This window comes from Erinaceus europaeus, chromosome 7 (genome assembly GCF_950295315.1).
Source record: "Erinaceus europaeus chromosome 7, mEriEur2.1, whole genome shotgun sequence".
NCBI lineage: Eukaryota > Metazoa > Chordata > Mammalia > Eulipotyphla > Erinaceidae > Erinaceus > Erinaceus europaeus.
Window position 1 is genome coordinate 1,215,474 of NC_080168.1, and position 27,835 is coordinate 1,243,308.

The 27,835-nt window shown below is 65.3% G+C and overlaps 2 protein-coding genes and 1 long non-coding RNA gene across 4 annotated transcripts in view; 1 reads left to right on the forward strand and 2 right to left on the reverse strand.

Annotated features, from left to right (window-relative positions):
* ANKMY1 (ankyrin repeat and MYND domain containing 1) overlaps positions 1 to 12,681 on the reverse strand; it is a 30,494-nt gene extending 17,813 nt beyond the window's left edge. Inside the window, exons 1-8 of the mRNA XM_060193386.1 lie at positions 12,067 to 12,681; positions 11,457 to 11,545; positions 9,040 to 9,182; positions 8,855 to 8,924; positions 8,403 to 8,553; positions 6,764 to 6,968; positions 3,998 to 4,141; positions 682 to 1,148 (exon numbers count right to left, since the gene is read on the reverse strand). Of these exons, the coding sequence (XP_060049369.1) occupies positions 682 to 1,148; positions 3,998 to 4,141; positions 6,764 to 6,968; positions 8,403 to 8,553; positions 8,855 to 8,924; positions 9,040 to 9,182; positions 11,457 to 11,545; positions 12,067 to 12,587 (1,790 nt within the window). The 5' untranslated portion in view covers positions 12,588 to 12,681. The remainder of the gene's footprint in view (positions 1 to 681; positions 1,149 to 3,997; positions 4,142 to 6,763; positions 6,969 to 8,402; positions 8,554 to 8,854; positions 8,925 to 9,039; positions 9,183 to 11,456; positions 11,546 to 12,066) is intronic.
* A 2,196-nt stretch (positions 12,682 to 14,877) lies between these two features.
* Positions 14,878 to 27,139, forward strand: RNPEPL1 (arginyl aminopeptidase like 1). 2 transcript variants are annotated; one of them, XM_060193572.1, is made up of 11 exons: positions 14,878 to 15,519; positions 18,051 to 18,191; positions 18,510 to 18,661; positions 18,967 to 19,083; positions 20,114 to 20,349; positions 20,868 to 20,981; positions 21,139 to 21,251; positions 22,840 to 22,948; positions 24,149 to 24,379; positions 24,458 to 24,600; positions 26,676 to 27,139. In XM_060193572.1, the coding sequence occupies exons 1-11, from the start codon at positions 15,043 to 15,045 to the stop codon at positions 26,832 to 26,834; spliced, it is 1,992 nt and encodes a 663-aa protein (XP_060049555.1). In that variant the 5' UTR covers positions 14,878 to 15,042; the 3' UTR covers positions 26,835 to 27,139. The 2 variants fall into 2 exon arrangements, with proteins under 2 accessions (XP_060049555.1, XP_007532037.2); XM_007531975.3 differs by having other exon boundaries at positions 14,879 to 15,519; positions 26,547 to 27,139.
* Positions 15,538 to 16,044, reverse strand: LOC132539362 (uncharacterized). The gene is made up of 3 exons (XR_009550594.1): positions 15,972 to 16,044; positions 15,753 to 15,778; positions 15,538 to 15,708 (listed from the first exon to the last, which is right to left on the reverse strand). It is a non-coding gene; the product is annotated as an uncharacterized LOC132539362 (long non-coding RNA).
* Positions 27,140 to 27,835: the final 696 nt, after the last annotated feature.

The following is a 27,835-nucleotide window of genomic DNA, read 5'->3' on the forward strand; positions in this document are numbered from 1 at the left end:
TGCTGTGTCTCCAGCTTCACAACTTAAAATTTGAAAAGCAAGTTTCTTTAGGTGATTGCTGAACTTCCAGGGGTGACGGCATCAGGCGCTGATGTAGAAGCAAAACCTGGCCAACAGCCACCCAGGCCCAGATCCCCTAGCCCCCAGCCCCAAGCCCCCAAGCCTCCCAGGCCCAGCTCCCTAGCCCACAGCCCCCCAGCACCCATCCCTAGCTCCACCAGCCTCCCAGCCCCCCAGCCCCCCAGCCCACCAGTACCAGCTCTCCCAGCCCCTCAGCCCCTCCAGCCCACCAGCCCCCCAGCCCTCCAGGCCTCCAGCCCTCCAGCCCCTCCAGCCCTCCAGCCCCTCCAGTCCACCAGGCCCCCAGCCTCTCCTCCTGCTCTGTAAGATGTGTCCAGGGAGAAGCAGCCCCACACTGTGCGGGGCCCCCAGGCAGGTGTAGCCATGGCCCCGTGGAGGTCAGGGCCCCAGGTGCAGCCTGCAGAGGACACACACACACACACACACACTCACACTCACACGCTCCCCGCCTGCCCCTCAGGTGCTTCCACTCTCTCCCCACCCTGGTGGCTGAGCAGGTAGCCAGAACCTGGGGCTACACATGGCCCTGGCCGGCGCCCCAGCCCAGCTGGGAGGCCTCCCCCAGACAGGAGCCAGTGCGCCCGGGCGCAGCCCGCTCACCGGAACCTGTAGGCGTGTGCCTGCACCCGGACCAGCAACGGGGTCTCATTCTTGACCAGCCAGGGCTCCCCGCCATCCGGTGTGGCGTCCAGCAGGAAGAGGCGGCGGTCCAGGTCACGGCGGAAGGTGCTGGTCATGGGCAGGTGGCTGTGGTCCGTGGAGTAGATGAACATCTCAGGGGGCAGTGTGAGGTCGTCGTCCAGCAGGAAGCGCTTGTAGTCGTAGAAGAAGGGGTCTCGCTCCTCGTCCAGGCCCCACTCCATCAGCTCCTCCTCCGGTGGCTGGACCCTGGGGTGCGGGCCGCCCAGAAAGGCGGCAAACTCGGGGTAGCGGCCCAGGGAGAAGGCGCCCGGGTGCTCGGTGCACAGCTGGAGGAGGTGGTCCCCCAGCCACAGCCCCACGTCCTGGCTGCCGTCGGCGTAGGTCATGACGCCTGGCCCGAAGCGTCTGTCCCGTCTGTACAGCCCCTGAGGCAGAGATTTAGGACTCAGTGGGCGCCAGCCCCGGGTCCGAGACGGGGGTGGGGGGGGTGGAGTGGGGGCAGGGGTGGGGGGATGGCCAGGTCCCCAGCAGGTGGGGACTTCATGCCGTGGGTGTGTGGGCAGGAGTGAGCCCACAGGGGTAGAGGGGAGTGGGTAAGCTAGTTAAACGGGTGGGTGCATGAATGGATGGGTGGATGGATAGGTGGGTGGGTAAATAGACAAGTAGGTAAGGTAGGTAGGTGGGTGCATGGGAGGATGGGTGCATGGGAGGATGGATGGATGGATGGATGGATGGATGGATGGATGGATGGATGGATGGATGGATTTCTCTCTCCTGTGCCACTATAAGCCAGTGCTCTGGGAAAAATAAATAAAATATTCTGAGACTTCCGGAGATGTGGGTATAAAGTAGGAGCCATTTCAGATCACTCTCCTGTTAAACTAGAAAAAGCAACAAAAAGTCACCACTAAATACAACCCAGATTTCTTCAGAGACTAAGCCACAGCCACCACGTTGCAGACACTATCATGATTCCATCCCGACCTCCCTGGGCAGACGCCCTCACCCCTGTGTGGAGCCTCCCCTCCCCAGAGCCCTGCCCCACTAGGGACAGACAGACACAGGCTGGGGGTGTGGGTCCACCTGCCATCACCCATGTCCAGCGGAGAAGCCATGACAGAAGCCAGAGCTCCCACCTGCTGCTCCCCATAGAGAATTTGGGTCCAGACTCCCAGAGGAGAAATGTCAGGGGGAGATGCCTAGAATGCTGTGAACCTCAACTCCATCAGGACCCAGAGAGAAGAGAAAAAGGAAGGACACTCGGAAGTAGTAACAGGTGTAGGTGTGACTTAGAAAGGAAGAGAAGGGGACTGGGGAGACAGTATAATGGTTCTGCAAAAGACTTCCATGCCTGAGGCTCTGAGGTCCCAGGTTCAATCCCCAGCACTACCATAAGCCAAAGTTCCACAGTGTTCTGGTAATAAAATAATAATAATAATAAAAGAGAAAAGAAAGAGGACACAGAATCATAGGAAAAATGGGCAAAGATAAATAAATATATATATATATATATATATATATATATATATATATATATATATATATATATGGAATAGAGTTGGGCAGTAGTGCAGTGGGTTAAGCGCACGTGGCGCAAAGCACAAGGACCGGCGTTAAGGATCCCGGTTCAAGCCCCCGGCTCCCCACCTGCAGGGGAGTCGCTTCACAGGCAGTGAAGCAGGTCTGCAGGTGTCTATCTTTCTCTCCCCCTCTGTCTTCCCCTCCTCTCTCCATTTCTCTCTGTCCTATCCAACAACGACATCAGTAACAACAACAATAATAAAACAACAAGGGCAACAAAAAGGGAATAAATAAATATTTTAAAAAAAGAAATAATAGTCAACCCATATCTGTGAGCTTGGGAGAACCACTGCAGTTTTCAGTGGAGGGGATGGGGACACAGAGCTCTGGTGGTGGGAACAGTGCGGAACCACACCCCCGTTACCTCATAATTTTATAAATTAATATTAAATCACTAATAAAGAAGAAGGGATAAAAGGAAATAAAGGAGACATGCTGGTGCATCACTCACACACATCTCTCTCCAGGGGAATATGGAGGCACGGCACTGTTAGAGTCATCTATCTCTCACCTATCTCTTTTCTATCTATCTATCATCTGTGCTGCTCAGCTCTGGCTTCTGGCTGTGGGTGTCCAGGTGTTGCCTGGCACTGCTCTCATGCAGGTGCTGTGCTCGTCACCCCTTCCCCCAGGCCCTGTTTTCTCACGAGAATGGTTGATGGGAGTGGCACCGATGACAAAGCACTGAGAAGACACGGGGAAAAGCGGGAAAAGCGGCAGGGACAGCAGCCTCCTCGGAGCCCCTTTCCGGAGTGGACTGGGAGTGGGGCAGCCGAGAGGAAGGGAGGAGAGTGCCCTGAGTGGTGGGCGGTGCCACGTGAAGTGGGTCCTTCTGTCCCTGATAAATAGATAGATGATAGATGATAGACAGATGATAGGTAGATAGATAGATGATAGATAGATAGATGTAGATACATGATAGATGATAGGTAGATAGATAGATGATATACATAGATGATAGACAGACAGACAGACAGATGTAGATAGATGATAAATATAGATAGATGATAGATAGATGATAGATAGACAGACAGACAGACAGATGTAGATAGATGATAGATAGATAGATAGATGATAGATAGATGGGGGGCAAGGTGGGGGTGCTCCTGGTTGAGTGCACGTGTTACCACATGCAAGGACCCGGGTTCAAGTTCCCACTCCCCACCTGCAGGGGGGAAGCTTCACAGTCAAGCAGGGCTGCAGGTGTCTCTCTGTCTCTCTCTGTGTGTCTTCCCCTCCCCTTCAGTTTCTGTCTCTGTCCAGAAAGGGAATAAATAAAAACAAATAACAAATGAGGGGATCGGGCGGTAGCGCAGCAGGTTAAGCGCACATGACACAAAGCGCAAGGATGGGCATAAGGATCCTGGTTTGAGCCCCCGGCTCCCCATCTGCAGCGGAGTCGCTTCGCAGGCGGTGAAGCAGGTCTGCAGGTGTCTGTCTTTCTCTCCCCCTGTCTGTCTTCCCTCCTCTCTCCATGTCTCTCTGTCCTATCCAACAATGATGACATCAATAACAATGATAACTACAGCAACAATAAAACAAGGGCAACAAAAGGGAAAATAGATAAATATTTTTAAAAATAACAAATGAATAAAGCAGAAACTAAGAAAGTACGGCCAGCTGAGCAAAGCAGCTTCTCAGAGCCCGTGTGTCCAGCAGAGGCCTGGCCCCAGACACACAGGGGCTCCCTCACCTGGAAGAGCTGCCCCTTCAGGTGCATGGTGCCGTAGCCCTCGCGGTCACTCAGGTAGAACATGCCGGAGAAGCTGGAGCCGTCAGGCCACCTGTAGGTGCCCAGGCCGTGCCGGTGGTCGCGGTAAAACTGCCCGTGGTAGGTCTGCAGACAGATGGCAGACAGCGGGGCTGGAGGAGCCACCCAGGACCGAGGTCTTCCTCTGGAGTCATAGCCGCTGGGCCGCCAGTGTAGACCCCGCAGGAGAGGTGGGGGGGGGCAGCTCCCGGATTGTCTCAGCCAACAGGGGTCCCGGCCGCCCGGCAGCCTTCCTGAGTGGGTTCCCTCCCAGACCAGCCTCCAGAGCGAGAGGAGGGAAGGCACAAGGCCAAGGCTGGGGCTGAAGGGCGGACAGGGAGGACCCCAGGACCAGGGCTCAGGAGGGGACAGGGAGGACCCCAGGACCAGGGCTCAGGAGGGGGACAGGGAGGACCCCAGGACCAGGGCTCAGGAGGGGGACAGGGAGGACCCCAGGACCAGGGCTCAGGAGGGGGACAGGGAGGACCCCAGGACCAGGGCTCACGAGGGGACAGGGAGGACCCCAGGGTCCAGGGCTCAGGAGGGGGACAGGGAGGACCCCAGGACCAGGGCTCAGGAGGGGGACAGGAGGACCCCAGGACCAGGGCTCAGGAGGGGTTGGGGAGGACCCCAGGGTCCAGGGCTCAGGAGGGGGACAGGGAGGACCCCAGGACCAGGGCTCAGGAGGGGACAGGGAGGACCCCAGGACCAGGGCTCAGGAGGGGGACAGGGAGGACCCCAGGACCAGGGCTCAGGAGGGGGACAGGGAGGACCCCAGGACCAGGGCTCAGGAGGGGACAGGGAGGACCCCAGGACCAGGGCTCAGGAGGGGGACAGGGAGGACCCCAGGACCAGGGCTCAGGAGGGGACAGGGAGGACCCCAGGACCAGGGCTCAGGAGGGGACAGGGAGGACCCCAGGACCAGGGCTCAGGAGGGGACAGGGAGGACCCCAGGACCAGGGCTGAAGGGCGGACACGGAGGACCCCAGGACCAGGGCTCAGGAGGGGACAGGGAGGACCCCAGGACCAGGGCTCAGGAGGGGACAGGGAGGACCCCAGGACCAGGGCTCAGGAGGGGACAGGGAGGACCCCAGGACCAGGGCTGAAGGGTGGACAGGGAGGACCCCAGGACCAGGGCTCAGGAGGGGACAGGGAGGACCCCAGGACCAGGGCTCAGGAGGGGACAGGGAGGACCCCAGGGTCCAGGGCTGAAGGGTGGACAGGGAGCACCCCAGGACCAGGGCTCAGGAGGGGGACAGGGAGGACCCCAGGACCAGGGCTCAGGAGGGAACAGGGAGGACCCCAGGGTGCAGGGCTCAGGAGGGGGACAGGGAGGACCCCAGGGTCCAGGGCTCAGGAGGGGACAGGGAGGACCCCAGGACCAGGGCTCAGGAGGGGACAGGGAGGACCCCAGGGTCCAGGGCTCAGGAGGGGATGGGTAGGACCCCAGGGTCCAGGGCTCAGGAGGGGGACAGGGAGGACCCCAGGGTCCAGGGCTCGGGAGGGGGACAGGGAGGACCCCAGGGTCCAGGGCTCAGGAGGGGGACAGGCAGGACCCCCGGGTCCAGGGCTCAGGAGGGGATGGGGAGGACCCCAGGGTCCAGGGCTCAGGAGGGGGACAGGGAGGACCCCAGAGTCCAGGGCTCAGGAGGGGTTGGGGAGGACCCCAGGGTCCAGGGCTCAGGAGGGGGACAGGGAGGACCCCAGGGTCCAGGGCTCAGGAGGGGGACAGGGAGGACCCCAGGGTCCACGGCTCAGGAGGGGACAAGGAGGACCCCAGGGTCCAGGGCTCAGGAGGGGGACAGGGAGGACCCCAGGGTCCAGGGCTCAGGAGGGAACAGGGAGGACCCCAGGACCTGGGCTCAGGAGGGGACAGGGAGGACCCCAGGGTCCAGGGCTCAGGAGGGGGACAGGGAAGACCCCTGGACCAGGGCTCAGGAGGGGACAGGGAGGACCCCAGGACCAGGGCTCAGGAGGGGGGCAGGGAGGACCCCAGAGTCCAGGGCTCAGGAGTGGATGGTGAGGACCCCAGGGTCCAGGGCTCAGGAGGGGGACAGGGAGGACCCCAGGGTCCAGGGCTCAGTAGGGGGACAGGGAGGACCCCAGGACCAGGGCTCAGGAGGGAACAGGGAGGACCCCAGGGTCCAGGGCTCAGTAGGGGGACAGGGAGGACCCCAGGGTCCAGGGCTCAGGAGGGAACAGGGAGGACCCCAGGACCAGGGCTCAGGAGGGGACAGGGAGGACCCCAGGGTCCAGGGCTCAGGAGGGGGACAGGGAAGACCCCTGGACCAGGGCTCAGGAGGGGACAGGGAGGACCCCAGGACCAGGGCTCAGGAGGGGGGCAGGGAGGACCCCAGGGTCCAGGGCTCAGTAGGGGGACAGGGAGGACCCCAGGACCAGGGCTCACGAGGGGACAGGGAGGACCCCAGGGTCCAGGGCTCAGGAGGGGGACAGGGAGGACCCCAGGGTCCAGGGCTCAGTAGGGGGACAGGGAGGACCCCAGGACCAGGGCTCACGAGGGGACAGGGAGGACCCCAGGGTCCAGGGCTCAGGAGGGGGACAGGGACGATCCAGGGCTCAGGAGGGGACAGGGAGGACCCCAGGACCTGGGCTCCGGAGGGGACAGGGAGGTCCCCAGGACCAGGGCTCACGAGGGGACAGGGAGGACCCCAGAGTCCAGGCGGGGTGGGGCAGCAGGGAGGTGCACACCTCTCCCGTGGGCCAGGAGAACTCCCCGTAACCCAGCTTCACGTCCAGCCCGAACTCGCCGTGGTACACGCAGCCGTCGGGCCACTCCTGCGAGCCAGGCACCAGCGGGATGTAGCTCTCCAGCAGGTCCTGCTCCCCGAGGGGCCATGGAGCCTCCTCCTCCTCCTCCTCTTCCGGGAACTCGGGGGCACCCCTAGGAGGGGTGCTGGGTGGGGGTGCGCACGGGAGGTCTCAGAGCCGCCTGTGCCCAGAGCAGCCCCACCACACCCCTTCCTAGCACAGGAGTGCGCCACCCCCCCCTCCATCCAGGCAGGGAGACTGAGGCAGAGGGCACTGCAGCTGACAGCAGTGAGGGCGACGCTGAGATGGGACAGAGTGGACCGGAGCTGCCCAGGGTGCCCTAGGGCTCACTCCTCGGGAACTGGCAGCACCTTCCACCGGCAGCAGGGAGCAAGCACCATGACACGAGGGGACCAGGAGAAGTCTGACCTAGGGCAGGGGTGCAGAGTGCAGGCCCTAGGCTCTCCCTCCCCGGCCACTGCTAGCTTTGTTTTCTCCGTCTGCCCCAGAAGCAGCGCCTCCAACAGGCATGACGCTCCAGGGCTGCTTTCTCTTTGAGACAGACAGACGGGGGGGGGGGGAGGGGGGGGGACAGACACCAGAACACTGGAGCTTCCCCCAGTGCATGGCATCTCCCTTGGGGTGCTGGGAACCGGAATCACACGCATGGCCACACATGAGCCCTCCGTGGTGGGCTGTCTCGTGGTCCTGCTGTGAGCCCCCCACCCCCGAAAAGCTGGGACGAGTTCGGAGTCGCACACAGAACAGACCCAGCAGGGGCCTCTCTCCAAACACTAACTTCTGAGGGACAAAGGAGTGTTTACAAGGGGGAGAGGCACAAAACAACTTCTAACCACATAGGGGCCTCCTCACAGCTCAGTGCGGCAGGGCACCTCTGAAGGACAGTGTAGCCTGGGGGTCCCCACCCCTGAAGGACAGTGTGTCCTGGGGGTCCCCACCCCTGAAGGACAGTGTGTCCTGGGGGTCCCCACCCCTGAAGGACAGTGTGGCCGGGGGTCCCCACCCCTGAAGGACAGTGTAGCCGGGGGTCCCCACCCCTGAAGGACAGTGTGGCCGGGGGTCCCCACCCCTGAAGGACAGTGTGTCCTGGGGGTCCCCACCCCTGAAGGACAGTGTGGCCTGGGGGTCCCCACCCCTGAAGGACAGTGTGCCCGGGGGTCCCCACCCCTGAAGGACAGTGTAGCCGGGGGTCCCCACCCCTGAAGGACAGTGTGTCCTGGGGGTCCCCACCCCTGAAGGACAGTGTGTCCTGGGGGTCCCCACCCCTGAAGGACAGTGTGTCCTGGGGGTCCCCACCCCTGAAGGACAGTGTGTCCTGGGGGTCCCCACCCCTGAAGGACAGTGTGTCCTGGGGGTCCCCACCCCTGAAGGACAGTGTGGCCGGGGGTCTCCACCCCTGAAGGACAGTGTGTCCTGGGGGTCCCCACCCCTGAAGGACAGTGTGTCCTGGGGGTCCCCACCCCTGAAGGACAGTGTGTCCTGGGGGTCCCCACCCCTGAAGGACAGTGTGTCCTGGGGGTCCCCACCCCTGAAGGACAGTGTGGCCCGGGGTCCCCACCTCTGGCAGGACAGGGTGGTGCTCTCCGAGCCCTCCAGGTCCTCCACCTTCAGCGGCTCGTCCAGCTGGTACTCAGAGCGGTGCGCGCCGGGCAGCCTCGGACCCGGGCCCAGCGGGTAGTGACGCCCGTCCCCGTCTCTGTCCTCGGAGCCTGGCGGCAAAGTCGAGGGCGCTCTGTGCCCCGGGCCCGGCTCTGCACCCCAGCCCCACACAGCCCCGGGCCCTTGACTGACAGCACCTCCATGGGCCCCGGGTTGGGGTCGGGGCTGGCCGGGGGGCAGCGAGGCCGCGTGCTCAGGGCGCCTGAGCCGGTCCCCTGCCTGGCCCTCCCTGTCCAGCCCAGGGGTCAGCGGGCCAGGTTGGGGACCTCCAGCCCTACGCGGGGCCCCTTCCTCCAGCCTCCGCCCGTCAATCTCGGGGACCCGGGACCAGGGGTCTCGCCCCGCCCGCACCCGGCCTGCCCGGGGCGCTGGCCATCTCGGCGCGGTGCAGCTCCAAACTGGGCTGCAGCGTCCTGTTGTCCTGGAGACCGCCGCCACCACCACGTGTGGGCTACCTCCGCCAATCATCGCGCTCCGGCCCCGCCCCCGCCCAATCACTGCGCCCGGACTCCACCCAGCCAATCACTGAACTTCACCCGCGACCAATCACCGCGCCCCGGCCCCGCCCAGTCGGCGCCACATCTCCGGCGCGGGGCTGGCCGATTCAGCCCGGCGGAGCAAGTGGAGCTCTGGGTCCGGATGAATGGAGGCAAAGTCCTGATGGTAGGACAACGCGACACTACAGCGATCGAAGGCACACAGGCTGCAGGACGGCACTTTTCTGAAACTCCACCCCGGGCGTCAGAGAAAATCTACTTTCAAATCGTTTATTAGCGGGACCAGTTGGCGGCGCACCTGGTTAAAGCGCTCACATTACAGAGCACAGGACCGGGGTTTAAGCCCCTGGTCCCCACATGCAGGAGGAAAGCTTCATGAATGGTGAAGCAGGGCTGCAGGCATCTCTCTTCCTCTCCCTTCTCAATATCTCCGTCTCTATGCAATGATAAATGAAAAAAAAAAATTTTTTGCCTCCGGGGTTATTGCTGGGACTTGGTGCTGGCACTGTAAATCCACTGCTCCTGGAGGCTATTCCCCCCCCCCATTTTTGTTGCCCTTGTTATTATTGTTATCGATGCCGTTGTTAATGGATAGGACAGAGAGAAATGGACAGAGGAAAGGAAGACAGAGAGGAGAGAAAGACACCTACAAATCTGCTTCACCGCCTGTGAAGCGACCCCCGTGCAGTTGGGGAGCCAGGGCTCGAACCGGGATTCTTACGCTGGTCCTTGTGCTTTGCACCACCTGCGCTTAACCCGCTGCGCTACCGCGCGATCCCCAAATGAAAAGATTTTAAAAAATCGTCTATTAGCACCTGTGCAGTGGTGGGCTGAGAGTCCGCACTGGCCAGGCCTGCGCTCCTGTAACAACTGTGACATGAAATACTTCGGTTTCAAAGCAGTGGATGTGAGGGCGACCTGGCCATGACATCCATCACCCCATTGATCGCCAGGATTGATTCGGCTGGTTTGGCCGGCCGGGCGGGTGTCCCCTTCCTCCCTCACTGCTCCACGTGCATCTGTTGGGCCAGCAATTCAACTTCTGGACATTTACCAGAACAAGGGAAAGTCAGCTCAAAACCTAGCAGCCACCGGTGTCTGTGGCAGCTGAGATGTGAGAGCAACCGAAGTGGGGTCATTGATACACCGGAAAAAGATAAGCAATTTGGGGGCCAGGAGGGGTTCACCTGGTAGAGCACACACATTGCCATGTGGGGAGGACCTGGGTTCAAGTCCTAGGCAAGTGCATCATGGGAGCACCTGTAAGAGTAGTGGAGTGGTGCCATGGTGTTTCTCCTCTCTTCCTCTTTACAGGAAAGAAAAATGGCCACTGTGAGTGGTGGCGTCATACTGTAATAGCCCTAGTGGCAAAACACACATACACAGAGAGAGGGAGAGAGGGAGATAGAGAGGGAGAGGAAGATGTGTGACCATGCAGGGGACTGAAAGAGGTTATGTGACATGAAGCACCTCAGGAGGAGGACAATTTCCGGATGACTTGCTGTGTGTATGCAAGATATGGAAGTAAAGTTAACAGACCAGAAGATACAAGTCCACAGACTGTTTTTTAAAAATTCATTTTATTGATTATACGAGGTTCACATGAGGCGGAAAGGAGAAAAAGAAGTCAGAACACATTCTGGCACTTGCGGCGCTGCACCCAGACTCTTGGGTCTGTAAGCTGTTCACTCTACTAGTTGAGCCATTTTTCCGTCACACACGTTCACAGACTTTCACAGAACTGTGAGACACGGTGATCATTTCTTTTTTCAATTAAAGCTAAGCCATGTGGAAGAAACAACAAATGATTAAGAGGAATGATGACAGCTTTCCCACTGAACCTTGAGCTGGCCTAGGAAGTACATTAAAGAACTGGAGGGGAGCACACATGACCATGAGCTGGTTTTCAGCTCCTGCTCCACATTTGTAGAGCTGGGGGTGGGGGGGGGGTGAAGGGAGAGCTTCATGAGAGGCAAAGCAGGGGTCTGCTCTTTCTCTCTCCCTCAATTTCTCTCTGTCCTATCAAATTACATAGAAAAGAAAAAAAAAAAGGAAAAAGGAAGAGAAGAAATGGCTGTCAAGCGCAGTGGAGTCATAGTGCCTGCACTGTCCCACAGAGATAACCCTGGTGGCAATAACCCTGGGGGAGAGTGCTGGAGCACGTGGTTAGGTGCACACGTTACCATGTGCAAGGCCCCAGTTCAAGACCCCTGTCCCCACCTGCAGGGGGGGAATTTCCCAAGTGGTGAAGTAGTGTTGCAGGTGCCTCTCTTTTTCTCCCCCTTCGCTCTTGATTTCTCTATGCAATAAAGTAAAACGATTAAAAAAAAAAAAAAGGAAGAAATAATTCCCCTCTTGCCCTTTTACTTCCAGACCCTTTTCACATTAAAGGGTTTAAAGTCTTCAGTATAGATGCTGGGTGGAGCCTTTTGTCTCCCCCCTCAATCTCCTCTCACCTGGAAGGGAGGGATCTTTTCCGTCGAGAGCTGATGTGTAGGATGCTGCGGTCACGCTGGAGACATCCTCGTATCGCCTCCCGCAGATACTAACATACGCCTCACAGACAAGTGTTACTTCAAATGCAGTGCACATTCCTAACATGCAAATCGACAGCTCCTAAAGACATCCCTGCCCTGCCCCTAAAGCCGGGTTGGGCAAGGCCCCAGGGAATGCTGTCATGGCGCTTTCTCTTGGCCGAAATGTAACCAACCAATTCAGAAATTAAAACACAGTTCTCTCCTCCCTTCTTCCCACCCGCTACCGCCTTCGTGGTGATTTAGTCACAATAGTGACATCAAAAATAAGCCAAGAAAGAGAAAATCGGGGCCTGGGATTTAGCTCCCTAGCAGAGTGGTCATCACAGATGCGTGAGGCTTTGGGTTCGAGCCCCGGGAACTACAAGGCAAGTCCACGGATGGCAAAGCTGTGCTCAGATGTCGCTCCAAATAAAAACGAGATCCGAGACAGCTCACCAGGTAAGGCACCTGCCTCGTCCCGAGCACGGCAGCACACTCACAGGCCACCGGCCGGCGATGGGCGGCTCGCGGCGCGCTCCGAAGCGATCACAGCCTGGGCGCCGCCATGGCTGAGCAAGCCGGGGTCAAGGTTGCGACGAGACGCCCGCCCATTGGCTCGCCCAAGAGCCCGCCCACTGCACTTAGCCAATCCGTACTGCTCAGGACCCAGCCAATGAACGGCCCCGACCCGCAGCCAATGAGATGAAGCCAAAGCCTTGTGGACGGAACCCTGGGAAGCGCTGCCGCAGGACCCAGGGCGCCGGAAGTAGCCCTGATCTGACCCAGTGCACCGGAAGTCAGCCCGGGCCACGGCCCCTCCGTCATGGATCCGGGGCCCGGGTCGACCGCGCCACCGCCTTTCGTGCGCGTGGCCCCGGCCCTCTTTCTCGGGAGCGCGCGCGCCGCGGCCTCGTCAGAGTTGCTGGCGCGTGCGGGCATCACGCTGTGCGTCAACGTGTCGCGCCAGCAGCCGGGGCCGCGCGCGCCCGGCGTAGGCGAGCTGCGCGTGCCCGTGTTTGACGACCCCTCCGAGGACCTGCTGGCGCACCTGGAGCCCACCTGCGCCGCCATGGAGGCCGCGGTGCGCGCGGGCGGCGCCTGCCTGGTCTACTGCAAGAACGGCCGCAGCCGCTCGGCCTCCGTGTGCACCGCCTATCTCATGCGGCACCGCGGGCTGGACCTGGCGCGCGCCTTCCAGGTGCGGCCTCCGACAGACCGGACTCCGGGGCGGGGCCTCCAGTGGGAGGACCGAGTCGCGCGACCTCGCGGGGGCGGAGCTAGGTGGAAACCAGCGCTTCCGCCAAGGGCGGGGCTCCACGCCGACTGGCCTTTCCGGAAGGGGCGGGGCCCTTAGTAGGCGGGTCTCTAAGCGGGCGGGACTACGTGGGAGTGACGTTATTCCGGGGGCGGTCCTACGCGGGGGGCGGGGCCCCGTGGCTGTACGTCGGGGGCGGGGCGGGGGCGGGGCGGTGACTGGTCTCTCCCCGCAGACCGTGAGGAGCGCGCGCCCGGTGGCCGAGCCGAACCCGGGCTTCTGGTCCCAGCTGCAGCGGTACGAGGCGGTCTTGCGCGCCCGGGGTGTCCTGGCGGCCGAGTCCCCGGAGGACGAGCCCTAGCGGTCAGCCGCAGCCTGGCCAGTCGGCTCCGGTCCCGGGGCCGTCCTCCCCGAGCCCTGCCAGTCGGTCCCCAGTCCAGCGGCCTGGCCCAGCAGGTCAACTGCCGGCCTTGGTCCGTCACCTCCGGGCAGGCAGCCCCGGGCCTGCACCCTTTCGTGTGGCCGCCCTCCTGGCTCAGCTGCCGCACTGCAAAGGCCGCTGGCGAGCAGGAGGCTGAAAGACGTTGGTTACGGGGTCGCTGCTCTGGAAGGACCTGGGGCTGCACAGCTGCTGCTCCTCCAGCCCCCGGGACACCGGTCCTGCCGCGACCCGGCGTGGGAGCCGACCAGTGAGCACCCTCCTGCCTGCACCCCGAGCATCCCAGCGAGGTGACACCTGCTTCAGGCACGGCCCGTCCGCCTGTCCTGTGGCGCACAGGCTAGTTAGTGTCCCCGCGACCGCAGGCTCAGAGAAGGAGCCTGGGAGTTGCGTGCGGGCTGTGTACAAATACACGTGTGACAAACACCGGGAAGGCTGCCGTCTGTCCGGCCCTCCGTCCTCCCAGGGCTGACCTGCAGGGCCCGCCGCCAGCAGGCTGGCAGCCCCGAAGTTGGCGGCCTCACCCCAGTCTCATCCAGACCCCCAGCGAGGCATGTCACCGCCTCCCTGGGAAGGAGCACCCCTGGGCGTGGTGCAGGGGCACCCCGCTTGACTGAGGCCCCGGGGAGGCGGGGAGTGAGGGCCTCCGCTGCCCATCTGGCTCCTGCCTCTCTGCTGCCACGCCAGCCCCCACGTGGCTGCATGGCACACGCGCTCCAGGGCAGGCGCGGCTACTCGACCCACCGCCCTATCCTTGCTCACAGCACCCAGACCTTCCAGCCACAACGCACGGCGCCGCCAGAGCCCCACGCACCGCGTTCCCAACCTCCGCGTCTCCCCGTCCCACTGCAGAGCTCGGACCCCTACCCCTGCTTCCCCGGACCTAGCGCACGGCGCCCCTGGTCCCCACACCCCCCTGGCCCCGGCTGACAGCGCCCCGTCTCCGCACCGCGTCCCGGTACACAGCGCCCCCAACAGGCTCCCATATACCAACGCACGGCGCCCCCGTCTGTCGTCTGTCTCCACGCCAGCTCCCCGCACACAGCGCCTCCCACCACGCGCCCCTATTTCGGTGCACAGCGCCCCTACCTCCACGCCCTGTCCCGGCGCACGGCGCCCCGTCCCCAGGCCACGTCCCCGCGCACGGCGTCCCCGTCCCCACGTACTGCGCCCCCCCACCCCCACGCCCGGCCCCCGCGCACGGCGCCCCCGTCCCCGCACACGGCACCCCCCCATCCACACGCCCCGTCCCCGCGCACGGCGCCCCCATCCAGACGCCCCGTCCCCGCGCACGGCGCCCCCCATCCAGACGCCCCGTCCCCGCGCACGGCAGCCCCCATCCACACGTCCCGTCTCCGCGCACGGCACCCCCCATCCAGACGCCCCGTCCCCGCGCACGGCGCCCCCCATCCACACGCCCGTCGCCGCGCACGGCGCCCCCTATTCACACGCCCCGTCCCCGCGCACGGCGCCCCCTATTCACACGCCCCGTCCCCGCGCACGGCGCCCCCATCCACACGTCCCGTCTCCGCGCACGGCGCCCCCATCCACACGTCCCGTCTCCGCGCACGGCGCCCCCATCCACACGCCCGTCCCGCGCACGGCACCCCCGCCCCCGCGCACTACGCACCCCCACGCCCCGTCCCCGCGCACGGCGCCCCCGTCCCCACGCCCCGTCCCCGCGCACAGCGCCCCCGGCGGCGGCCCAGCGGAGCCCGAGCGGGGCGGCGCACAGCGCGGGGCCGGGCCGGGCGGCTCCCGGCGCGACTTCCTGTTGTGCCCGCGCCCCGCCGCCGCCCGCGCCCCGCGCCCATGGGTGTCACCTAGGTGGCATGGCGGCTCAGTGCTGCTGCCGCAAGGCGACCGCCCGCCCGCCGCCCGAGCCGCCGCCCGCGCGCGACGTGGCCTCGGCCTCCAGCGCGCAGCTCTTCCGCCTCCGCCACCTGCGGCTCGGCCTGGAGCTGCGGCCCGCGGCGCGCCAGCTGGCCGGCTGCCTGGTGCTCGAGCTGTGCGCGCGCCGCCCCGCGCCCCCCGCGCTCGTGCTGGACGCGCACCCCGCGCTGCGCCTGCACTCGGCCGCCTTCCGCCGCGCGCCCGCCGCGCCCGCGCCCTGCGCCTTCGCCTTCGCCGCGCCCGGCCCGCCGCTGCCCGCGCTGCCCACCGCCGAGCCCGCCGCGCGCCCGCTGCCCTTCCGCCTCGACCCGTTCACCGACTACGGCTCCTCGCTCACCCTCACGCTGCCGCCCGAGCTTCAGGCGCACCAGCCCTTCCAGGTCATCCTGCGCTACACTTCCACCGACGCGCCCGCAGTGAGTGGGGGCGGGGGGGGGGGGTGGGGAGCAGGGAGCTGACCCCTGGGCTGGGCTGGGCTGACCCTGTGAGTGGGGCGCCCCGGGACCCTGGGATGACACCCCACGTCTAGGAGTGACCTCATGGAATCCAGACCCCGGGCTAACACCAAGCACGCAGAGCTGACACCCAGGACCCCTGGACAGCACCTAGATCCCAGGATCGTGGACTTACCCCCAAGAGCTGACAACACCTAGACCCAGGACCCCTGGACAACACCTAGATCCAGGACCATGGGCTTACCCCCAGGAGCCCTAGACAGAACCTAGCCCCCAGGATCGTGGGCTCACCCCCAGGACCCCAAAACCCCTGGATAATACCTAGACCCCAGGATTGTGGACTTACCCCCAGGACCCCTAGACAACACCCAGACCCCAGGACCGTGGGCTTACCCAGGACCCCGGGACAGCACCTAGACCCCAGGACTGTGGGCTTACCCCCAGGACCCCTGGACAACACCCAGACCCCAGGACCGTGGGCTTACCCCCAGGAGCCCTAGACAGAACCTAGACCCAGGACTGTGGGCTTACCCCCAGGACCCCTAGACAACACCGAGACCCCAGGACCGTGGGCTTACCCCCAGGACCCTGGGACAGCACCTAGACCCCAGGACTGTGGACTTAACCCCAAGACCCCTGGACAACACCCAGACCCCAGGACCGTGGGCTTACCCCCAGGACCCTGGGACAGCACCTAGACCCCAGGACTGTGGACTTAACCCCAGGACCCCTGGACAACACCCAGACCCCAGGATCGTGGGCTTACCCCCAGGATTGTGGGCTTACCCCCAGGATCGTGGGCTTACCCCCCAGGACCTCAGGACCCCTGGACCCTGGACTGACACCCAGGAACTTGGCTGACAACGCACATCCAGGACCTACACCCTAGGATCCCTGGATACTAGTCTGACACGCAGACTAGGGCTGAGCTGTCACCTGGGAACCCCTAGGATGCTGGGGTGACACCCCCACCCTGGGAATTCTGGGTTGACAATCCCCAGACCTTGAAATCCTAAACTGACATCCCAGAACCCTGGGATCCTGGGCCCTTAGCTGACACACCGTGTAACCCTGGGATCCTGAATTGACATCCCAGGACCCTGAGCTGATACACCCAACCCCAACCAGGGTCCTAAACTGACCCTCCAGGAATCTGAGGTGACCCCCCAGGGCCAGAGCTGACCCCCAGGGGCCCCAAGGCCAGAGCTGACCCCAGGGGCCCCAAGGCCAGAGCTGATCCCCAGGGACCCCAAGGCCTGAGTTGACCCCCAGGGGTCCCAGGGCTTGATCTGACCCCCAGGGACTCCAGGGCCTGAGCTGGCCCCCAGAGACCCCCAGACCTAATCTGACCCCCAGGGGTCCCCAGGCTTGAGCTGACCCCCAGGAACTCCAGGCCTGAGCTGACCCCCAGAGACCCCCAGACCTAATCTGACCCCCAGGGGTCCCCAGGCCTGAGCTGACCCCCAGACCTTGAGTTGGCCACAGGAGGGCCGTAGGCACCAGTGCAAATGTCACCTGGGCCCAGCCCATCACTCCTAGCAGGCCTTGGGACTTGGGTCCACCTCGGCCCAGTCAGAGGGTGGCACACAGTTCTGCCTGGCCCTGCACCTGGGGACGGTCTGTGGGTCCTGCATCCTTTGGGGCCCACATTTTCGCACCCATTCCTGAGTGCCGTGCCCACCAAGGAGCAGTCTCCGTCACCCACCAGGGCAGAGCTGTGCCGTGGCAACACCTTTCTGCCTGGGGCATGAGGGTGCCCTAGGCCTGGGGTCTGGGGGAGTCACTCTGGGTCTGGAGAGAGACTCTCAGGGTCTCGGATCTATGGGTGTCCCTCCTGGGCTAGGGTCTAGGGGTGCCCCTTTGGACCTGGGATCTGAATGTGTCTCCTGGCCTGAGGTCTGGGATGCCCCCGGGATCTCGGGGTACTCCTAGCCTCAAGTTAGAGGATGCTCCTCTTGGCCTGAGGTCTGGAAGTGTCCTTCTGGGTTTGAGGCTTGGAGTTTAGGGGTGGATTCTGGGGGCACCCTTCCAGGGCTGGGGCTAGATGCCCCTTTTCACCTAGGGTCTAGGGGTACACTGACCTGGGGTTTGGAGGTGCCTCTCTGAGTCTGGGTGTATTCTTCCTGGCCTGGGGTCTGGAGCACCCTTCCTGGGAGAACGCTTGTGCTCTCAGTTATCAGCACTAATGGGGACACCACCGTGTTGGCACAGGGAGGGTGAGGCAAGGTGCTTGGCAACTAGGCAGGATGACTCGGGGCTGCTGAAAGAGAAGAGGGCTCAGGGTGGCTGTTACGGCTGTACCGTGCAGGGGGCAGCCCTCCCATGCCCACCGCTGGCCCACATCCTCTGCTGCGGGGGCTCTGTACCCAGGGCCCAGCGGTCCAGTGGGTGTGGGTCCTGCTGAGCCCGCCCAGAGGCCTCCTGCACCCTCCCACTGTCCCCAGCTCGGCGGGCAGAGAGCTGCTGGGCGTGACGGCCATCTGTGTCCACAGATCTGGTGGCTGGACCCGGAGCTGACCTACGGCAACACCCAGCCATTCGTCTTCACACAAGGCCACTCGGTGTGCAACCGCTCCTTCTTCCCCTGCTTCGACACGCCCGCTGTCAAGAGCACCTACTCAGCCGTCGTCAAGGTCAGCGCCCTTGACCCCATCTGCCCGGCCAGACCCTCCCCTCACCCACTCGACCCCCCGACCCCACCACCCTTGGTCCCCTGCGCCTGCCCACCCCCAGCCCCCAGCCTGCCTGACCAGACTGTCCTTGCTCTCACCCCTGGCCCCCTGCCCCTGTCCATTCCTGACCCCGGGCTGCCCAGCCAGACTCCCTTGACCCCAGGTGGGTGGGGGGCCCGGTGACGAGGGTGCCCTGTGGGCTGTGGGGACCCTGTGGGGGTGTGGGTGCCCTGGCTGTGGTGCCCCTGGACGCGCGAGGGCTGATGGGGACCCCCACAGGCACCATCGGGGGTGCAGGTGTTGATGAGTGCCACACAGAGCAGCTATGAGGAGGAGGAGGGCGTGTTCCGCTTCCACATGGAGCACCCCGTGCCCGCCTACCTGGTGGCCCTGGTGGCAGGGGACCTGCAGCCAGCGGACATCGGGCCCAGGTAGGGCCCTTCCCACACCCGCTGTGCGGGGCAGTCCTGCCAAGGACCCCTCTGGGCCCTGGGACCAGCCCAGTTCCCCCCCCCCCCCCCGGCATACCAGGTAGCCTCAGCAACCTGCCAAGCTGGACCTGCCAGACTGAGGCCCTCACCTGCCCCAGGCTCCCTAGTGAGGGGACAATGGGCGGGCCATGGGGCCTGGGGTCAAGACTGGGGGTCAGCTGGGGGGTCAGAGCCAGGGGTCAGGGCGCAGGTCCTTGCAGAGGGAGGCCCAGTGGCGAGTGTGCACCCCACCCTGCTTGCCGCAGGAGCCGCGTGTGGGCTGAGCCATGCCTCCTGCCCATGGCCACCAGCAAACTATCGGGCGCCGTGGAACAGTGGTTGAGTGCGGCCGAGCGGCTGTACGGGCCCTACCTGTGGGGCAGGTAGGTGGGGGCTACACTGGCAGGGGGTGCCAGCGGGGGGCAGTGGAGCTGGGCAGGGGGTGCCAGCTGGGGACAGTGGAGCTGGGCAGGGGATGCCAGCTGGGGACAGTGGAGCTGGGCAGGGGATGCCAGCTGGGACAGTGGAGCTGGGCAGGGGATGCCAGCTGGGACAGTGGAGCTGGGCAGGGGATGCCAGCTGGGACAGTGGAGCTGGGCAGGGGATGCCAGCTGGGACAGTGGAGCTGGGCAGGGGATGCCAGCTGGGACAGTGGAGCTGGGCAGGGGATGCCAGCTGGGACAGTGGAGCTGGGCAGGGGATGCCAGCTGGGACAGTGGAGCTGGGCAGGGGATGCCAGCTGGGGGCAGTGGAGCTGGGCAGGGGGTGCCAGCTGGGATAGTGGAGCTGGGCAGGGGATGCCAGCTGGGACAGTGGAGCTGGGCAGGGGGTGCCAGCTGGGGACATTGGAGCTGGGCAGGGGATGCCAGCTGGGATAGTGGAGCTGGGCAGGGGATGCCAGCTGGGGGCAGTGGAGCTGGGCAGGGGATGCCAGCTGGGGATAGTAGAGCTGGGCAAGGGGTGCCAGCTGGGGGCAGTGGAGCTGGGCAGGGGGGATGCCAGCTGGGGATAGTGGAGCTGGGCAAGGGGTGCCAGCTGGGGACAGTGGAGCTGGGCAGGGGGGATGCCAGCTGGGGGCAGTGGAGCTGGGCAGGGGATGCCAGCTGGGGGCAGTGGAGCTGGGCAGGGGATGCCAGCTGGGGATAGTGGAGCTGGGCAGGGGGTGCCATCTGGGGGCAGTGGAGCTGGGCAGGGGATGCCTACTGAGGATAGTGGAGCTGGGCAGGGGGTGCCAGCTGGGGGCAGTTGAGCTGGGCAGGGGGTGCCAGCTGGGGGCAGTGGAGCTGGGCAGGAGGTTGCCATCTGGGGCCAGTAGAGCCGGGCGGGGGATGCCAGCTGGGGGCAGTGGAGCTGGGCAGGGGCCTTGGGGAACAGCAGAGTGGGCAGCCGGACCTCAGGCCCTGGCGCCCGCAGGTACGACATCGTCTTTCTGCCCCCGTCCTTCCCCATCGTGGCCATGGAGAACCCCTGCCTCACCTTTGTCATCTCCTCCATCCTGGAGAGTGACGAGTTCCTGGTCATCGACGTCATCCACGAGGTGGCCCACAGCTGGTTCGGCAACGCTGTGACCAACGCCACGTGGGAGGAGATGTGGCTGAGCGAGGGGCTGGCCACCTACGCCCAGCGCCGCATCACCACGGAGACCTACGGTAGCCGCAGCGTGTGGGGCTTGGAGCCCTGAGGGCAGGATCAGAGCTTGGAGTGGGGCCTTGCAGAACCCAGGGGTGGGGGTCAGAGAATGGAGTTGGGGGGAGCAGAGCCTGGAGTAGAGCTCAACACCAGAGGTGGGAGCTGAGACCTGGAGATTGAGGGTGCAGAGCAGGGAGTGGGGTTTCAGAGATGGGGATGGGGCAGAGGGTAGATAGCATAATGGTTATGCAAACAGACTCTCATGATTGAGGCTCCAAGTCCCAGGTTCAATCCCCCACACCACCATAAGCCAAAGCTGAACAGTGCTCTGGTTTAAAAAAAAAAAAAAAATCAGAGATGGGGATAGAGGCCCAGAGCCAGGGACAGGGGTGCAGAGCCCATGATGAGGGTCCCGAGCCAGGGCAGAGGGGCCGAGGGCAAGCACTGGGGTCCAGAGCTTGGTGGGTCTCCAAGGCCTGGGTTCTGGGCCGGGTAAGGAGCCCCCAGTGTGGTCAAGAGCGCCCCTCGCCCCACCCAGGTGCGGCCTTCACCTGCCTGGAGACAGCCTTCCGACTGGACGCACTGCACCGGCAGATGAAGCTGCTGGGAGAGGACAGTCCGGTCAGCAAGCTGCAGGTCAAGCTGGAGCCAGGTGCTGCCCGCCGCCCCCTGCCCCGGGCGTCCACACAGGGGGCTGTGTCCACACAGGGAAGTGCTCTCAGCCCTCCTGCCCCCCAGTGCCTGACCCCCCCTTTCCAGGGTGTGGGGACGTGGAGGCTGTGGGCACCCCTGAGCCACTTGTCTTGCAGGGGTGAACCCCAGCCACCTGATGAACCTCTTCACCTATGAGAAGGGCTATTGCTTCGTCTACTACCTGTCCCAGCTCTGCGGGGATGCCCAGCGCTTTGACGACTTTCTCCGCGTGAGCACCTGCAGCCACCTGGGGGATGGGGGCAGCACCCCTGCAGCCACCTAGGGGACGGAGGCAGGACCCTGTAGCCACCTGGGGGATGGAGGAAGGACCCTGCAGCCACCTGGGGGATGGGGGCAGCACCCCTGCAGCCACCTAGGGGACGGAGGCAGGACCCTGTAGCCACCTGGGGGATGGAGGAAGGACCCTGCAGCCACCTGGGGGACTGGGGCAGTACCCCTGCACTCACCTGGGGGACGGGGGCAGGACCCCTGTAGCCACCTGGGGGATGGGGGGCAGGACCCTGCAGCCACCTGGGGGACGGGGGCAGCACCCCTGCACTCACCTGGGGGACGGGGGCAGGACCTTGCAGCCACCTGGGGGACTGGGGGGCAGGACCCCTGCAGCCACCTGGGGGACTGGGGGCAGGACCCCTGCAGCCACCTGGGGGACTAGGGGCAGGACCCTGCAGCCACCTGGGGGACTGGGGGCAAGACCCTGCAGCCACCTGGGGGATGGGGGCAGGACCCCTGCACTCACCTGGGGGACGGGGGCAGTACCCCTGCACTCACCTGGGGGACGGGGGCAGGACCCCTGTAGCCACCTGGGGGACGGGGGGCAGGACCCTGCAGCCACCTGGGGGACGGGGGCAGCACCCCTGCACTCACCTGGGGGACGGGGGCAGGACCTTGCAGCCACCTGGGGGACTGGGGGGCAGGACCCCTGCAGCCACCTGGGGGACTGGGGGGCAGGACCCCTGCAGCCACCTGGGGGACTGGGGGGACCCCTGCAGCCACCTGGGGGACTGGGGGCAGGACCCTGCAGCCACCTGGGGGACTGGGGGCAAGACCCTGCAGCCACCTGGAGGACGGGGGCAGTACCCCTGCACTCACCTGGGGGACGGGGGCAGTACCCCTGCACTCACCTGGGAGACGGGGGCAGGACCCTGTAGCCACCTGGGGGACAGGGGGCAGGGCCCCTGCAGCCACCTGGGGGACTGTGGGCAGGGCCCTGCAGCCACCTGGGGGACTGGGGGCAGGGCCCCTCACTGCCACCTGGGGGACTGGAGGCAGGACCCTGCAGCCACCTGGGGGACTGGGGGCAGGGCCCCTCACTGCCACCTGGGGGACTGGGGGGCAGGACCCTGCAGCCACCTGGGGGACTGGGGGCAGGGCCCCTGCAGCTACCTGGGGTTTGGTGGCAGGACCCTACAGCCACCTGGGGGATGGGGGGCAGGACCCTGCAGCCACCTGGGGGACTGGGGTCCAGGGCCCCTCACTGCCACTTGGGGGACTTGAGGGCAGGCCTCACCCATGTCCTGCCTCTTGGTGACCCTTTCGGCAGCATGTGGCCTGGAGCTTGCTCGGGACTCCACACAGCCCTGGATTCAGGCCCCCAAGTGCAGCCCCTGGGTGGACAGCAGAGCCCCAGGGACAGGAATTGCCCCTCTGCAGACCCCACCCCACCTCCACCCCCCCATGTCTACTCACCCAGCCACCTGCAAGCCCCGCCCCACGGGGGACGCCCAGACAGGCCCCGCCCATCCCCATAGGCTCCGCCCCATGCTGGTCCCGCCCCACTGAGCCCCGCCCCCACACAGGCCTACGTGGACAAGTACAAGTTCACCAGCGTGGTGGCCCAGGACCTGCTGGACTCCTTCCTGAGCTTCTTCCCAGAGCTGAAGGAGCAGAGCGTGGACTGCAGGGCAGGTGAGGGGCCAGGCCAGGCCACCTGGAGGAAATGCCTCCACTCCCCTGGGGGCCAGCCTCTCACTGGACGGCGGAGACGGGGGAGGGGGCTCTCTGGAGGAGGGGGCATTAGTGCCTGGGCAGCCCATGCAGCAAAGCTCAGAAGGAACCAGAATCCTGGGGGGCGGGGGGCGTCAGGCAGCAGTGCTGAGGGAGGGTCTGGGGCGAAGTCATGGGGAGGGCAGTGCTTTGGCCTTGAGTGAGGCATTCTGCGTGGGTCCCGCTGGCATGGCCATGGGCTTGTCAGGCACCTGGGTTTGGGGGAGCTTAGGGCTCCAGAGCAGGCAGGCCTCCTAACCCCTCCCCTAGGGACCTGCCCTGGGGGTCCCCAGCCTCTGGACTGCTGGCAACACTTGGGGCCGAGGTCCTGGGGATGCTGGGTCCGGGCACTCAGGGGAGGGGCTCCCTTAATTTTTTATTTGATTTCATTTACTTTTTGGGGCCAAGTAGTGGTGCAGCTGGCTAAGTGTACCCATTACCGTGCACAAGGATCCTGGTCCCCACCTGCAGGGAGGAGGCTTCATGAGCTGCGAAGCCAGGCTGCGGGTGTCTCTCTCCTCCTTTCTCTCAATTTGTGCTCTTTATGCAGTAAACAGTAATAGGTTGAGAAGGAGGGAGGGACAGTCCCCTGTAGCCCTGCCCCTCAGCTTAGGAAGTCCCCTTGCCCCCATAGGCACCGTGACACGTGTACTCAGCCAGGTGCAACCCCCCACCCCCCCTTATTTTATTTTACTTTTTTTTTTTTTTTTACCAGAGTACTGCTCAGCTCTGGCTTATAGTCGTGCTTGTAATTGAACCTGGGGGGATGTTTGGTGCCTCGGGCATGAAGTCTTTCTGGATAACTGTTGAGCTGTTTCCCCGGCTCCCCTCCCCTCCCAGTTTTGTAAAGCTCGTCCTTATTTATCAGGGATAGAGTGAGAACCCGGGCATCACTGTGGCACGTGGGATGCCGGGGACCGACGGACGCCTGCTTGTGGGTGCAAAGCGCCCCCCGCCTCAAAAGGGACCCCCTGTCCAGGGACGCCTGTGGGTCTGGAATAAGCCTTCGGGTCTTGGGGACATGCTCAGGCTCCAGGAGGTCCGGGCTTCAGGGACAAGTCAGGGCCGACAGGCCTGGGTGTTGGGCTGCCCGGCCACACCCCGGCCCGGTGTCCCCTGCAGGGCTGGAGTTCGAGCGCTGGCTTAACGCCACGGGGCCGCCGCTGGCCGAGCCCGACCTGTCGCAGGGCTCCAGCCTGACGCGGCCGGTGGAGGCGCTGTTCCGGCTGTGGACGGCCGAGCCCCTGGAGCAGGCGGCAGCCTCGGCCAGCGCCTTCGATATCTCCAAGTGGAAGACCTTCCAGACGGCGCTCTTCCTCGACCGGCTGCTGGACGGCTCCCCGCTGCCGCAGGGTGGGTGCCCGGAGCCCCGCGCCGCCCCCGCCCCGCCGCGCCCGAGCCGCGCCCGCTGAGCCCGCCCTGTCCCCCCAGACGTGGTGACCAGCCTGTCACAGTGCTACTCGGCGCTGCTGGACTCCATGAACGCGGAGATCCGCGTCCGCTGGCTGCAGATCGTGGTGCGCAACGACTACCAGCCGGACCTGCACCGCGTGCGCCGCTTCCTGGAGAGCCAGGTGCGGGGGCGGGTGGCCGGCTGCTCGCTGGGGACCACACGGGGAACCCCTCCAGCATCGCCCCCAGACGGGGCGCCCCTCCAGCATCGCCCCCACACGGGGCGCCCCTCCAGCATCGCCCCCACACGGGGAACCCCTCCAGCATCGCCCCCACTCGGGGAGCCCCTCCAGCATCGCCCCCCACACGGGGAGCCCCTCCCAGCATCGCCCCCACACGGGGCGCCCCTCCAGCATCGCCCCCACATGGGGCGCCCCTCCAGCATCGCCCCCACACGGGGCGCCCCTCCCAGCATCGCCCCCAGACGGGGAGTCCCTCCAGCATCGCCCCCAGACGGGGCGCCCCCTCCCAGCATCGCCCCCAGACGGGGAGCCCCCTCCCAGCATCGCCCCCACACGGGGAGTCCCTCCCAGCATCGCCCCCAGACGGGGAGCCCCCTCCCAGCATCGCCCCCAGACGGGGAGCCCCCTCCCAGCATCGCCCCCACACGGGGAGCTCCCTCCCAGCATCGCCCCCAGACGGGGCGCCCCTCCCAGCATCGTCCCCACACGGGGAACCCCTCCAGCATCACCCCACACGGGGATCCCCTCCAGCATCGCCCCCAGACGGGGCGCCCCTCCCAGCATCGCCCCCAGATGGGGTGCCCCTCCGCCCAGCATCGCCCCCACACGGGGAGCCCCTCCCAGCATCGTCCCCACACGGGGAGCCCCTCCAGCATCGCCCCCCACACGGGGAGCCCCTCCCAGCATCGCCCCCACACGGGGCGCCCCTCCCAGCATCGCCCCCAGACGGGGAGTCCCTCCAGCATCGCCCCCAGACGGGGCGCCCCTCCCAGCATCGCCCCCAGACGGGGAGTCCCTCCAGCATCGCCCCCAGACGGGGCGCCCCCTCCCAGCATCGCCCCCAGACGGGGAGCCCCCTCCCAGCATCGCCCCCACACGGGGAGTCCCTCCCAGCATCGCCCCCAGACGGGGAGCCCCCTCCCAGCATCGCCCCCAGACGGGGAGCCCCCTCCCAGCATCGCCCCCAGACGGGGAGCTCCCTCCCAGCATCGCCCCCAGACGGGGCGCCCCTCCCAGCATCGTCCCCACACGGGGAACCCCTCCAGCATCACCCCACACGGGGATCCCCTCCAGCATCGCCCCCAGACGGGGCGCCCCTCCCAGCATCGCCCCCAGATGGGGTGCCCCTCCGCCCAGCATCGCCCCCACACGGGGAGCCCCTCCCAGCATCGTCCCCACACGGGGCGCCTCTCCAGCATCGCCCCCACACGGGGAGCCCCTCCCAGCATCGCCCCCAGACGGGGTGCCTACCCCCAACATGGCTCCCTAAATGGGGCGCCCCTCCCCCACAGTGTCTCCCCACAAAAGGCCCCCCACCCCCCACAAGGACTCGCAGACAGACCCATAGTCCCCTAGATAGGGTGCCACAGGACCCCCAGTTCCCCCATAAAACCCCCCAGACAGGGCCCTCCATCCCCACAGCAGGACCCCCCCACTGAACAGCACACCCCCAGAGAGCAGGGCCCCCACCCCAGAACAGGACCACGGGGATTCCCCCTCCCAGCACATCCCCCCCCATTTGCCCCAGCGCCAAAGCCTTCCAGCCCTGGAACAGAGCAGCCGCCCCACCCCTGGGGGGTCCAGCCCTGAAAACACTCAGTACTCCACCCCACGTACAGGGGTCCCCCACCCTGAATGCAGGGCCTCCCCATGTGCAGGGTCCCCCACCCCACAGGCAGGGGTTTCCACGTGGACAACCTCTCCCATCCTCTGGGGAGCATCCCAGAACCAGATCTGTGGGTGGGGGCTACCCAGCCCCTCCACACCGCCCACCCAGGCCGCCCCTGGGTGCAGCACAGAGGGTGGGAGCAGCCTGAGCAGGGCCTGGCGTGGGGAGGGGTGGGGAGAGGGTGCTGGCCCCATGGCAACAGCCGCTGTGCCCCCAGATGTCCCGCATGTACACCATCCCACTGTACGAGGACCTCTGCACCGGGGCGCTCAAGCCCTTCGCGCTGGACGTCTTCTGCCAGACGCAGGGCCGGCTGCACCCCAGCCTGCGCCGCACCATCCAGCAGATCCTGGCCCAGGGCCTGGGCCCCACCGAGCCGCCCGCCGAGCTGGGCCCCGGACCCCCGGACCCCGCCGAGGACCCCGCCCAGCCTCCGCCTGCCCTGCTGCTAGGGGACGAGGCCCCGGGCGCGCTCGCTCTCAGGGACGTCAACGTGTCGGCCTAGCCCCCCGCCGCCACCGCCACCTCCGCCGCCGCGTGCCTTCCTCGGGCCGGGCCGTGCTGAACTCCGCCGCCCGGGACGCCCAGGGCCCACACTGTGCCTTACAGCCCGGCCCCCGGGACCCCGGGGAGGGCCCCATGCCAGCCTCAGCCGCTCAGGGAACACGGCTCGGCTGGGCCGAGGGACGGTGTCCGCCGGCCCTCGCTGTGCCCACCACCCCAGGAGGGGACCCCTGGCCATCAGGACTGGCCAGCCCGGGGCCCACGCGATGGGTCACCGTGATTGTCATATTAAATCTTCACTCCACAGCGTGTCCCTCCAGACTGGCTCACCCTGGCGGCTCCCACAGAGCCCCTCCCCTTCCCCAGGGTCTGCACCCTCAGCCGGTGCCTCTTGGCTCCTACCTGGGGCTGCAAGCCCAGGTGGCCTTGCTGTGGCCTTTCACTGCTTGCTGTGACTTGAAACCAGCAGGGACCGTCCCAACAGAGGAAAGGAAGAGGTGTGGACGGCCCCTGTGGGCACGGGCACAGAGAGGGCAGAGGGTGGTGTCACCTGCCCCTAAGGCGTCACGTGTCACCCCACCCTGGGCAGGCCCAGGTCCCTCTACACGTGTCCCCAGGCCACCAAGCCGACGACATACCCCGCACTCGAACCCTGCCCACCCCCATCAGCCTGGTCAGCCGTGATGTGACCCGGGGCCCCCATGGTGCAGTCCCAGCCAGGGTCATGATGGGAAGGGTGGCCGCCATACAGGGGACTTGTTGGCTGCTACAGTGACATCCCTGCAGAGGAGGGGACTTGGTTGGTGCCCGGGGCCCATCCCAGGGGACTGTCCTTGCCTGCCTTCTCTGCTGGCCGTGCCCAAACTGACCCTGTGTGACCAAGCCAGGCCGGCACAAGGGGATGGTGCAGTGGTCCTTCTGTCCTTGTCACTGATACGCCCCTGGGCCTCTGTGCTGACCCCTCCTGCCTGCAGCCCCTGCCCCATGAGGTCTCGCCTGTGG